Source organism: Merops nubicus, unplaced genomic scaffold (genome assembly GCF_000691845.1).
Source record: "Merops nubicus isolate BGI_N331 unplaced genomic scaffold, ASM69184v1 scaffold32639, whole genome shotgun sequence".
In the NCBI taxonomy this organism is placed as follows: domain Eukaryota; kingdom Metazoa; phylum Chordata; class Aves; order Coraciiformes; family Meropidae; genus Merops; species Merops nubicus.
Genome location: NW_008630776.1, coordinates 5,450 through 18,782, shown reverse-complemented (window position 1 = coordinate 18,782; position 13,333 = coordinate 5,450). Strand labels below are relative to the sequence as shown.

At 42.0% G+C, this 13,333-nt stretch overlaps 1 protein-coding gene across 1 annotated transcript; it reads right to left on the bottom strand.

The window, feature by feature from the left end:
* Positions 1 to 507: 507 nt before the first annotated feature.
* Positions 508 to 12,431, bottom strand: RGS10 (regulator of G-protein signaling 10; the record flags this gene model as incomplete). Its single annotated transcript, XM_008947410.1, has 4 exons — positions 508 to 654; positions 3,896 to 4,039; positions 10,634 to 10,720; positions 12,313 to 12,431. Coding segments are annotated over 4 exons (497 nt in total), but the record flags the coding sequence as incomplete, so codon positions are not given.
* Positions 12,432 to 13,333: the final 902 nt, after the last annotated feature.

Below are 13,333 nucleotides of genomic sequence, written 5' to 3'. Positions count from 1 at the left end.
CTTAACCCTGACAGATGCTGTACCTTCATGATTAAGTTAGCTATGAATGACTCAAACACAAAGTAACATGAAATGTGCTCCTCAATAGCTTCTCCCAGCAATTCACCATGTAAAAAGCTGGTCACAAATAAAAACTACAAGGGAAAAAAAACAACAAAATAAAACAACAACACAACCAAACCAACCACCCTATCTCTCATTTCTCATCATCATGATGCCTCACCAAAGAAAATACAAAACCCCAAAGCATTTTAACTTGTGAAATATGAAATGCAATTCATGCCACGGAGGAATACCTCAGCCTGTTAGCTAGGAAACAGTCTTTCCATGGGTGCTTGGGTATTAGCTATCATGCAAAAACAATTAGTCGTTCAAGCCATTAAGAAGGTAAGTATCTCCTAAAAAGGTTTTGAGCTTTTTGAGTCCGAAATGCAACTGCTATAAGCCTGGACTGTTCCTGAGTGTAGTTTAGTTACTGTATTGCCTCTCCTGAAGAGATTCCTTGCATCACGTGTTGTAAATCCTCGATGCTCTCTTGGCTGCAGTCTGAGCCTCTGGTGCACTCTCCTCTTGCTCCTCACTCTTCTTAAGGCTTAGGAATATGTCTGACTTTAAGAAGCGGCTGTAGCTGTCATATTTCATGAGATTGAATATCTGGTAGGAGGGGGGAAGAAAAACCACAAAACAAATGACCCAAGTAAAAGTAGCTTTTAAACGAGGACAGTACATGAAATCTAACATTTTTGCTCTGTTAGCACCAAAGCATTACTAAAAAGCATGACATTAAAACACACTTCAAAGTCTCAGAAGGGGCTGCACACTGCAAACAATACTGTAGGTCTTGCACAGCACATGCACAGCACTGGGTAATGAAGAAAAGCCTCTGAATAATTTACACAAATACTGGAACTGCAAACTGAATCTAGACTGAAACAACTGGTTTAACTGATGTTTCTTAAACTCATGCTGATCTTCCTACCCTTTGCAGGCTGCTACACAACTGATTGCCAAGACTGGCCCCAGGACAGATCAGAGATGTTGCAGGTACCTGCCACAAAGAGCTGATCTGGTGCAGACATGATTTGCCAGTTAAAACGTGGTTTAAAATTGGGGATGGGTTAAATTTGTGCCATTAGGTTTTCCACTAGCCCAAGACCTGCCCTTCTTCTCATAATCAGGATATGGTCAGCATGGAAGCATGAAGTCAGTGCTGAGTATAGTTTTTCTCTCCCAGGGCTTGAGTTTAGGCTCAAATCTCATCAGAATTGCTTTCTATTCTATTCATACCCATTTCAGAGAAAAAAAGCTAGAACTTCATTTGGAGTTTTCTGAAAACAAAAGGGCTCGGGAGAGGAGCCTGGAAGCAGTTCAGGTGTCATGGTCAGGACTGTATTTTGCTTGGTCTTGGAGCAGAGGGGATGGAAAAAGCAAACCTCAAAACTATAATTGGGCAAACCCAAAGCCTACATCACTCTCTGCCTATTATCCCACTGGCAGAGCCTCTCTGAGTCATGCTTCGTGACCGACTACACTGGATGGTACTCAGAGGAACTACATTTCCAAGATTAATTTCTGGATTCTGATCTGCATGTGTGGATAATGCACATGTGGGTAACTGGAGCTTTACCTTCATAGGCCTCATTTCTAACTGATAGTACAACAGAGCAATGAAACTGTTTGTTAGGAGGAAAAAAAAGTAATAATCTCAAGCTACTTTTTCATTTTACATCAAGGAACCTGGACAGATCAAGGCAAACACACAAAACTTCTCTGTACATTTGCCGAAATATCCCCCTTGCAATTAAATTACATGGAGCATTTTACTAACAAATGTTTGTTTACATATTTAGATGTTTAAGTTCATGTTTAAAACAGTGGAAATCTTGCTTTATAAGCTAAATACTGGAAGACCAAAAATCTCCAAACACCCTCCCAGCATAGACCCAAGTCAATGCAGTTGAGCCAAGTCAAACTGCACATCCTGGCATTGGCTGACTACAACATAATTAAATTTATCCAGCTAGGCTCAAGGGGGAAAAAAACTGTGAGAAAGAGCCTGCCTGTTAAAATGTTGTAACTCAGTGTTAAGAACTTAGACTCCCCTTGTTCCTGATTATCATTTAAGGCATCTCCCAGAGAGAAAGAGCACTAAGATCAAAATCTTCTGAAGTCTGGCCAGCCAAATGCACAGAACAGACAGACTTTAAATCATGTGCAAAAGCAGAATTCTTTTCTCTTCCCCTCTTTTCATCACCCTCTGTGAAACAGGAACATTTACCCCATAAGTATTCTGAAATCTACAGGTTTCTGTGAACCACTCTAACACCACTTTGCTCAGCAGGAACCACCTCCAAGCTATTTAAGGCCATCCCAAGAGCACAAAACCACACTCCACAAGTAGCCCCATTAAATCAGTGGGTCTCTGGAGAACTGAAGTGCTAGTGACCAGTAATGCTGTAGCCCAGACTGGGGCTCTCAGGCTCTGCCTTTTTACACTTCAGACACACAGCACCAGCAGTAGTCAACACTGTTCTTTAGAGAATACATTATACCACTCTTCATAACTTTATAAGGATTGAAAACTAGAGAAGACCATAACTCCTCCTGAAATATTATCTAACAGCAATAAACAGAACCTTCAAGCAGTGGAAACCTGCAACCACCCAGAAATGCTCTGCATTTGGTTTTGAAAGTTCACAGGCTTTCTTCCCATGCCCGTGGGATTCCTCCAGCACTAGTCCAGCAGGATTCCAGTTCAGGTGTCACTAATCCCTGTCTGTTCATGTGCACATCCATTTGTAAAATGGTAAAACATTTTAACTCCAAAAGTCTCTCCAGCTTCACTCTCATAAAGACCCACCCTGAACTACAGTGGTTAGATTTACCAGAACATTTTCTTTCCCTTCTCCCAGGTTCTTCCATGAAAAACTTTGCTTCTTCACATGAAAATTGAGTGTCAGGCATTTCCACTGTTAATGACTTGGAAACTGCTTGAAAGACAGCAGAGCCCTTGCTCCTCAGACCACTTCAGCTGATTGACTCAGCCAGTGCCCAACTAAAGAATACCTGATGTGGAATGTGTTGAAAACTCTATTTAAATCAGCGTATTTCTCCACAAAAAAAGCCAAATGAAAAATACAGGTACCCCTGAGCATAGTACAGGAATTAAAAATAGTGCAGACTGCCAGTGCTGGAGAGCCACAGATAAGAATGACTCACTTCATAACTTATTCGTTAAGATAAGCTAAATATCAAGAAAATTTACCACCAAAAGACAGGCCTGCAAAATGTCACCTCACTTCTACCAGACCTCCCAGGTTTTACAGGAAAAGGCAAGGCAGATACCAACTCCTCTTTTACATTCTGTGTGTTGCAGAAGAGAAGGCTTTTCAGGAAATTGCATTATATTCATATCAATATAAGTACCAAAACAAAGCAAAGTGATTAATTTTGAGCTCTCAAGGAAACTAGTGGCAACCACAGAAACAAACACCAGCAATGACTCAGTACAAGTGAACACACAGGAAAACGTGGGCACAAAGTTAGTCAGCTGGGTGATTCTCAACCCACTGGAAAAGGAAACCAGGAGAAAACCTCACCCAATTCTCCAGGAAAAGTCCTGAACTGGAATTAGCATGGTTGCAATGAGTCTCTCAAGTAACTGGAGCTAGTTAGGTGGGGCCAAGAACATGGAATATGGTGCATTCACCCTCAGAGGGCCTGTATTAATACCCCAAACATGGAAGCAACTGAGCTCCACGCCTACCTATTCAATCCATGCCTCAGGTAGCAGCAGGCAGACTCCCAACTTCGCTACACTTGTGCTTAGAAAGCAGAGCCCATTAAAAGCAGACAAAGCCTAAAGAATCTCTGAACTTGAAGAAAATAACTTTACCTGGTCCTGAAGCTTCTGAAACATGAGAGGGTGAGGTGTCTCCAAAATGGTCTCATTCAAACGGGACTGCCCTTCAACGTTGACTTGGGAGGAGGCTTTACTGGACAGGAAAGTCATGTAAATTTCTTTTGCTTTTTCTTGCATCTGCAAAGGGACATATTTATTTAAAGAATTATATGCTGTGGGAACATTCTCTGTATTTGTTAATGTTTTGTTGGAGACTGCTCTGGGTCACTTACTTCTTGAGGTTCACATCTTAAAACTGAAACGCTGTCTGTTGAAAAAGAAAACATGCAACAAAACAAATATACAGAGCATCTTATTTGTGTATATTCATTTGTACTGGAGGGAAAACATCTCTGCAGGCCAGCTCCTGCACTGACATCAATGGGAGCTACCAGTGTTCCACACACAGGTTAAACAGAAGGTTGTGATACCTCAATCTGTGAATCCAGTGTAAAACTGCACAGCATCACCCACTGGGCCTTGCCTTCACCATTTAGAAGACTATTTTTACTAATAAGATAAGCAGCATGTGTGAAGAACCCAGAGGGGAAAAACCACTGTGGAAATTTATTCTTACTGCAAGGCAAACCTAAGCAAAGGTAGTGTATAGTCCATGCTACTGACAGACCACTTTGTCATATTACATGCTGTGCCCCAGCTACGTTTCTACCTCAGGGCAGCTCATGGGTAACACTGGCTACATAACTAAAAAAATACCAACAAGTATTTTATTTTTGCTAATGGTAAAGATAAGACTCTCAAGGGCCTTTGAAAGCTGATAAATAAGGGTAGGTGTGACTTGCATAAAGCAGTTTGTTAGTGTTTGTCCTGATTTCAGCCATCCTGTTTCAGTGGTCTTCTCTTGATAAATCAGTAACAGTGATAACATTTAGACCCTACCGAGCCTCTTTAAGCTTCTAAGCAGTAAATGAGTGGTCACAATCCTCTGCAATTCAATGCAGGCTCCCCCTTGACAGGAAGGTCAGATAAGGGAAAGCCAGTGGGGGAGAAGAGAGCCAAGCCAGGCAAGCTTCCCTGCTGTGGTCTGAACTCTGCAGGCTGACATCAAGGCCTGTGCAGAGCAGGGACTGCACCACCCTGAGCCACGAGTGCTTGCCCATGTTCCCCACGGGACATCTCAGGAGCCAGTGCATCTCCAGAGCAGCACCACTCAAGGGCTGTGTCTCTGATGGGAAGTGGGCTTGAAGAAGGAAACATTTACACTGCCCCGTGAAGGAGCCGCAGAATTTCTTCCCTGTTTTACAGCTCAGAATCAGCATTTGGGGATAATGAGAAGGACAGCTACATGTGTCTGACAATTCAAAAGGCCTAAAGAGTTAACTCTCTCACTGCTGAAGAGGACACACGTTTTCCAGAAGCATTCCTTTTTAAAACAGATTATTCATCCCAGGGGTAGAACACCACGTGTCAGGTGCATTAGGTCACAATGAATTATTTTTAACAATTTTTGGTCTTTCCAGTTTCACAGATCAGAGAGGCCTCAGTCAGCCAAGCCTGTTCTAAATGAGCAATGAATCCAACCCCTCAGAGGTGTGACTGCTTTAACTGGTGAAGTTAACACCTTCATGCAGACACACCAAAGGTACCTTTCACTCTTCTCACGTGAGCAAGCACAAGTGATTGCACTGACTGTCACTCCTACCCACATAACTCTAGAACTTGCTGTCCCATTTCAACCATACTTAAGAGAGGGGCAAAGCACTGAGAAGTAACTACTCTGCTACTGACTCAATGGAGAAGCACAGTGAGAGAAATGAAAGGGAAAGAAAAGGCAGCAGGTGCACTGAGCAAAAAGCTGCAGCCTATGTTGGAAAGTTATGTGCTCTCCTTGAACTGCCAGCACGTGCCTGGCTGCTGGCTGATCTGCACGCACAGCTCCTCGCCAGCCACAACACAGGGTGCTGCTTGCCCCAGGAGCACAGGAGTGAGCTGGGTGCTGCAGAGGAAGGGCAGAGAATGGCTTGAGAGGAAACAAAACTAGAACTACAAGGAAGTAGAAAGAACATGGCGGGGAACAGAGGATTGCGTGGGAGGTTGGCAAAATGGGGAGGATCTCTGGATTTTGTGGGAAAGCATGACAAAGAAAGGAAGTGAAAGGGAGAGGAGGTTGTTGGAGAGATGCAGGGGACCTGACTTTATAGTACGGGGAAAACATGGAAACACAGAGCTAAATCTTACAGGTTTTGCTGCACATGGAGCAGCTGTTATGCTACATCAGTGCTTCAGTAGTAAAGCACCACTAATCCCATTTTCTTTTTGTAAAAAAGAAAGTACAGTTAAAGCTGCCAGTATGTTTATACATCCCCCAAATGACATTCGGGGAGAGCCAGGTCCAGGCAGAGGAGGCAGTGATGTTCCCCATCAGTGGGTGGCATTCTTTGTTCTGTGTCAGCCTGAAATGAATGCCTCAGCACAGGGGACTCTACTCTGGAATTTAAACAACACTTAAATTGGGATCTTGTTTGCAGGTGGTTATTAAAGGATTCCTGGCACTCTCCACTCACATCTGTGTGCTCGGCCCAGCATCTGTGCCAAACTCCCATTTGGAGTACAAAGTTCTGCCTACAGAAATTCCCCTCACTATTTCAAGTGGAGACAATAATCTTTCCCACTTCCTTTCCTAAGGTCAAATCCAGCTCTCAAGCATGTGTGGTTCCCAAATGAGGTGACTGGAAGTCCCAGATGCTCATCAGACCAGGCCCCAGCAGTGAGCAGCTGTGCAGCATTACCCAGTCCTGCTTAACCACTGCCACATTCCACATGGGAAGGGGCAGAGAGAAACTCCTGAATAGGTACACTTTGTTCCAGAATTCTTCACCTCAACATGGGTATTTTGGCGAGTCTTAGCAGTAGATTAAAAGATTCCCTTTTTTTTCAGCATTTATTACAATCTGTAATTTATTTTTAAAGCTCAGCTACAAGAGAAGAAACATTTAAACCCTGGGAAGTAGCACAATGGACATGTTGTTTATTTCATTAACAGTCATAAATATGACTAACTCCAATAAAATATTTAAAGTTCAATTTTATCCATCTATCCCCACCACTCCCATTTCAATAATTAAATGTGTCCCAAGATGAGGACCATATGGGTGGCAGCAGAACTCACTGCTACAAGTGGACTTGACCTAATTACTACTCAGTCTTTCCTAAGAAGTACATTTCTAATTTAACTTCAAATGTAAAGGAATGGTAAAGAATATAATTTTTTAGAAATACAGAAATGTTTCTTGAGCTGAGAGGAGGAGTTTGTGCTTCCATGCTGCAAGATAGGCTGAATCCAGCCCACCCAAAACCTGCCTGGAGCAGTAACACAGCCTGCTTGCTGTCTAGCTCTGCAGATGCTGAACCTGCCCTTCTCCCCAAAACACACATTTGGTATCAGTTCACCCAAACAGGCAAAAACAAACTCGTGGGGCAGTCTGGCCTGAACTCCAATTCTGCCTTCTCCTGACTAAGCTCTCCCACCACTAGTCTAGAGCCAACAGGGCAGCCAAGAGCCTGGCTGCTCCTTGTCCCCATGATCTAACAATCCTAGCTGCACAGTGGCTCCCACTCAAGAGGAAGGGGACAGAGATCTATCTGCACAGCATCTTGCAAGATCTGCCTGTGTTGGCTTAATACAAGTCAGCTTCTAGGCAGAGCCCACGTGACTGTGGTTAGAGAAACAACTCAATCAAATTTAATAAGCTTTGAGGAAAGGCCTGTTTTCTTAGACTGGCACTAATGCAGTACAGAAAGTTTGCAACCAGCAGAAAGCAGGAGCAGAATGAGCCTGTATCTAACCATGGAGACCAGGAAGAACATGTGGGAAGGACATCACACTTACTGAGCCAACCACCTTGATGCTACACCAGCCCATACAAAACCCAACGCTGCTCCAGGTTAGGCTGAAGGGCTGACAGTAACACCAGGGACACTTCACCCACTGCCAGGTGGTGACCTTCCTGCAAGTTTAAACTGACCAAGAAAAAAAAAAACCACACCAACACTCATGTAAAGCAATAAAAATTTCATCTTATACTTTAAAAGGGGGGTGGGAAATCACATACAGCCAAAGTTAAATTGAAATCAACTTCATCTGACCAAAAGTCTAAGTGTCTATGAGCTAGTTTCTGTGGTAAACCAGTTTTAATGAGAAGCAGGTTATAAACTAAGTAAAAAGTTGTTTTTAAAATACTCTGCTCACATCACATAGATACAAAGTGATTTCTGCGAGAGACACTTTCAGAAGACAAATTCATGCTTCATACTACCATAAACACTGGAAAGATTTCTATTTTTAGTGCTTTTTCTTGCTCTGTAAATTATCCAAACAAAGCCATCCGTAAGCAGTAGCTATAAAAATTTACTGTAAGTCTGTGCCATTCTAAAGCACATTTATTCTAGGCAGCTGTAACAGCTTGGGCAGCACTAGACTCCAGATTGACCATACTGTGTAATGATTGATATGAATAATTATGCTAAATGGAACCTGGTTAAGTCTCTGTCCACTCATTTGGCAATTCATTCAAGAATTCCCCAAGTTACTCTCTCTATACATCAGTCTACTACTTCCTGTACTAGCATGAACAAATCCCAAATAGCCAAAAAGATGGAAATTATTTAGCAAGAAAAAATACAATTATTACCCTGTTGCAAAATGTGGGACCTTACAAAAGGATTTTCCACTTTCATTTCCATTTTAAAATGCAGTTTGATCCCCATCCAAGGGGTATCAAGAAAAGGCTACATACCTCTTGCCAAGCACACTGTACAACGTACAAAGGGAAAATATCTGCCCTGTACAAAGCAAAGGGCTCTTTCCACTTGGCTGTGGACCATGGTGCTCAGAAAGCAAATGATTTTCATGGAGCAGGGAGGGAGATCAAGGACACCAAGATCCCCAGGGCAGCGTGTCGCACGTACCAGCCAAGCTGCCGTGTGGACATTTCAGGGTGGGCTGTTAGGGCTTGGTAACCCTTTCACTGGAGAAATTTTCCCTAATATCCAACCCAAACCTCCTCCCCTGGCACAACATGAGGCCACTTCCTCTTGTCCTATCACTTGCTGGTTCTGAGAGGAGACCAGCACTCACCCCTCTGCAATGCACAGTTCCCTCTTTTATCCCACCTCATTTATGTTATTTCTCCTTCTGCCTTACATCCTGAAGAAAAATAGCCCAATTAGTTGTTCTTTTCTGAAGACTACCTGCATTTGTAGACCTTAATGAGGGAGGGAAGTAGCTACACACACAAAGCTGAATCCTACAAAATGCACAATCAAATGGAACATTTTCCTCTTCTTGCATGAATTATCATTTTCGTATTTTTCATGGATTTATCAATACCAGAAAATATTCACCACTGAAACATGCAAATTGTTTTGGGGGAGATGTTTTTTCAGTGCCAAACAGAGAATATTTACAGAAAGTAGAGTCCCCTCTCCAAAATACGCTTTGTTGAAAATCCAGAGATTTCTTTTTGCTGAAAATCTTCTGGGAAACAGTTTCAGCTGACAACATTTGACTGACCTTGAGAGAGGAATCCTGCAGTCTGGATGCCACCATCTTAATGCTTTGTAATTTACGTAAACTTAACTTTATAGTACACTTTATAATGCCCCTAATAGCCCAGTTACCCCACCCAATTCCTATTCCCTGATGTACAGTCCCATCTGAAGCAGATTTAAGGGCCATTTCCCCAGCTTCACCTCCTTGTGGCCAGAAGAGTGCAAAAGGGGCTGCACATTTGTGCCCATTGCCTTCTAAAATTCTCCCTTTGGCAACAAGAGCTGCACACGTGTGAAAAGCATAAAGGTGGGATGTCAAAGAAAGGGCTCATGAGGTTTAGGAGTTTGACTCTAACAGGCAGTGATGCTCAGCTGGAGTTTTGAAACACCTTCATTTCATGCTCACAGAATCCTCATCTCAAAAATGAAATAAATTTTGTGTTTCTCAAAAAAAAAAAAAAAGGCAGAAAAACTTTTTCAGAAACAAGCACAGAAAACATGGTGGTTTAGGCCTCATTCTATAGGCTTCAAAGTCTAAATGTGAAAGTAGATCCTGTCTTACTGGTGGATCTTGATATAGATCAAGATCCAAGCAGTGGAAAAAACTTACTGGAGGTGGCTGGTTGAAGAATTTCCAATAGAATATATTTTCCACTAGAATAATACAGCTTTCACAAACATGAAAATGCTGTGCAGGTATATATCAATTTGAATAAATACATAAACAAAAAAGTCCAAACGGACCCTCAACTACTTTTTTTTTGTAACTTGTAATTTAATAAGAGCAAACTTTTCATTTTGGTATTGTAAAACGTTTTGTTTCCACTATTACTATTTTTATGTTCCACTACAATATTACAGTGGTGGGTATTTTCATGTAACAGCCACTATGCTTTAAAAAAAAAAAGTCCTGAATGAAACATCTTTGTATTTTCAAGCAAGATGATGCAACAGCAGTGAATTAAACCTTTTGCTATTCCCAAGCAACAAAAAGAGGTTGAGAGTTTTCAAAACATGGGAAACTTGACAATTTCAGCATTCTGTTTTGATTTGAAATTGAACTAGCTTTGTTTCCAAACAATTCCACCACCCTGATTTCAGTGCAATTCCTTCAAATATATTTATTTGCACTTGCATGAAGCATGTTCTTCAACAGAATCCTTATAGCTCCAGCTCTGCTATGGAAACTGTTGGCAAGTAAAATTTAGTTAGGAAACACACCTGTTTTTTTCCCTGTGTCTTCTTAAATTCTTCACATGCTAGCCAGAACAAAACATTTTCTTCACTAAATTCTTTCTTCAAAAACTCCTAGGGAAAAGCAAACAAGCAAACAAAAGTTAGGACCCAATTTCTCAACTGCTTTTCTCTCTTCCTACTACAGCTTTTAAAACTGGAAGCCAGCTACCGGCAGCTGCCCCACGGCAGGAGTTTGTGCAGCACAGGGCAGCAGCACCAGGGCACTAGAGCATCTGCACACTGCCAGGACACAAGTAACAACCATATTCACCCCAGGAGCACACTCCTGGAGGATGATGAGCTCTGTTTAACCTCAGAGTGCATCAGGAACTAACAAGGAGAACTTCTTCAGTCTCCCTTCAATACCTTGAGCAATTTTACAGTCATTACTCAAAGGGAAATCCAAAAATATATGAATTCATTAGCAGGTAAGTGTAAGAAAATATTTTAATGAAAGGCACAGATCACTTGAGATTCTCATGTAGTATCTTTCTGATTTTTTAATGTGTTTCTAAATATGATCATGAGTAGCAATAAATTCACTTAAGTAAACTAAAGCAGAAGAGCCAGCTGCATTCTCTGGACAGTGTTTAAACAAAGCACATTCCTCCAAAAGTAAAGCATGTTCTAAAATGTGAAAAATGTACATTAAATTTCTTTATACAACATAATGACTGAAATATTTGTAGCTTTGAGATCATCAGCTTTCTCTTTCAAGTGTTAGAAAATACAGATTAAGTAATGCCAAGAATTAAGTAACACAAATACTATTTTTTTATTTTTTTTTTTTTTTAAGAATTCTAAATCACCATGTTTTATAGTTTTAGTTTATATCACTTTTCAAACCAGTCTGGGAGGAGACCATTTTATCCCAGTGCATTTTATCACTGCTTGCTATGGCAAAACCATACTTAGGTAGGTAGTTCCTACTGTTATAGCTAATATGGCAAGACTTGAAACAACAGCTTGCCACCCTCACCTAGTTAAGCCCCAAGCCCACATTTTGAGCTGCATGAGACACTCTTTGTAGCAAATTTAAACAAAATTCTTCTCAGTACAGCTGCTGCAACACAGAGTAAGAGCCACACACAGTTACCAGGCTCAGGAGCTGTTAGTGGGAACTCACTGCTGAAGTGAGGACAGCATAGGAGAATAAAGAGCAGAGCTCAGTCCTCGCTGATAAATAATGCTTGGCAAGAGAGATCAGTGGCTCAAGGACCATAGTTTATCCAAATGTGAGTTATTAATCCTTGCAACAGTTGATAGATCCAATTAGAAAGATGCAACCAAAAGTCTTCCTTCCATGTGCCTTACAAGAGCAAACTGAGTGGCAGTGGTAAAAGATGCAACCTCAGCAAATGCCTCAGCACCAACTCTGCCACCTCTGCTCAAGTCACCATCCCTGGAGGTGTTCAAAAAACGATCAGATGTAGCACTTGAGGCTATGGTCTAGTGGTTAGGGAAATGCTGGGAGGAAGGCTGGACTTGATGATCCTAGAGGTCCTTTCCAACCACATTGATTCTATGACTCTAAGGTACCTATCTAGAAGGATGCACGTCTACATGCTTACAGCTCTGGCACAGCTGCACCAGTAACACTGACACTCATTCAGTTTTAAACCCTAATTTCAGGTTATAAAAACACCCATAGTTAATATAGCAACCCTAAATCGTTTCACTCCTTCTGGGTCTTCGAGGAGGTTCTCCAGTGACGTAGCCCATTTTGAGGTTCCTTTCAAAGTTTGGTGGCTGCTGCTTGGGTGACCCTCGCTGTCATTTATCTCTGTAAAAGATTAAAAAAAAAAAAAGCCATCTTCATTAGAAGTGATGAATGTCCCACAGGTTTGCTCCCCATGGCCCTCTGCACCCTCGGATTACAGCTGCTTTCCTTGAAGGAAACACGGTAAAACTGAGAACAAACACACATATGTGAGTTGTGCTTTGCCTGCAAGGAGGCACAAATGCCTTGCAGCCAGCTAATCCATCAGTATGGAAGCAAGCACTGCCACGGGCTTAGAGGGGTTCAACCACCTATTGCATGGGGAACACGACCACAGCCTGTGTAGTAACAGGATCATTTGCCTTTTGTTCTGGCACTGTCAACAACATTGGCTTCTATAAAGCAAATCCTCACCAGTCACACACATGAAACTTATTTCTAAGAAAAGAATCATCACTGGAGGTTGGGAAAAGGCAAAGAGAGGAAGAAAAATAACGTTTTGTTTAGCAGGAAAACAAGTCCAGCATGTTAACCCAGTCTAAGAGGAGGAAAGACAGCTGGCAGAGGAGCCTCATTCCAGCCGAGTCGACCTGCTATTGGGCAAGTGGTGTTTGGGTGGGTTTTCTGTTTGCTTGTTTGCTTTCAAGTCTTGAAGTCAAGAAATTCTGATTTTCTAAGGTGTGCTGGACTGTGCCTGCATTTCGCCTGCCAGCCAGCCTTCTCAGAGGCAGGAGAGATGGTACGCTTGATTTCTTCTGTCCCAGGAACAAGCATGTTACATCCAAGGCTGGTAGTGCCAAAAAAATTGTTCGCTGGCTACCCATCAGAAAACCTATTACTTGGGAAGACTCCAGGAATTTTAGTGCTGATCTGAAAAGCCTCTAAACCAAACATAAAACACTTGGCTTCCTTTCCTCTGACACACAAAATGCCCAGAGAAGACAGCAAGAGGGAAGACCATGAGA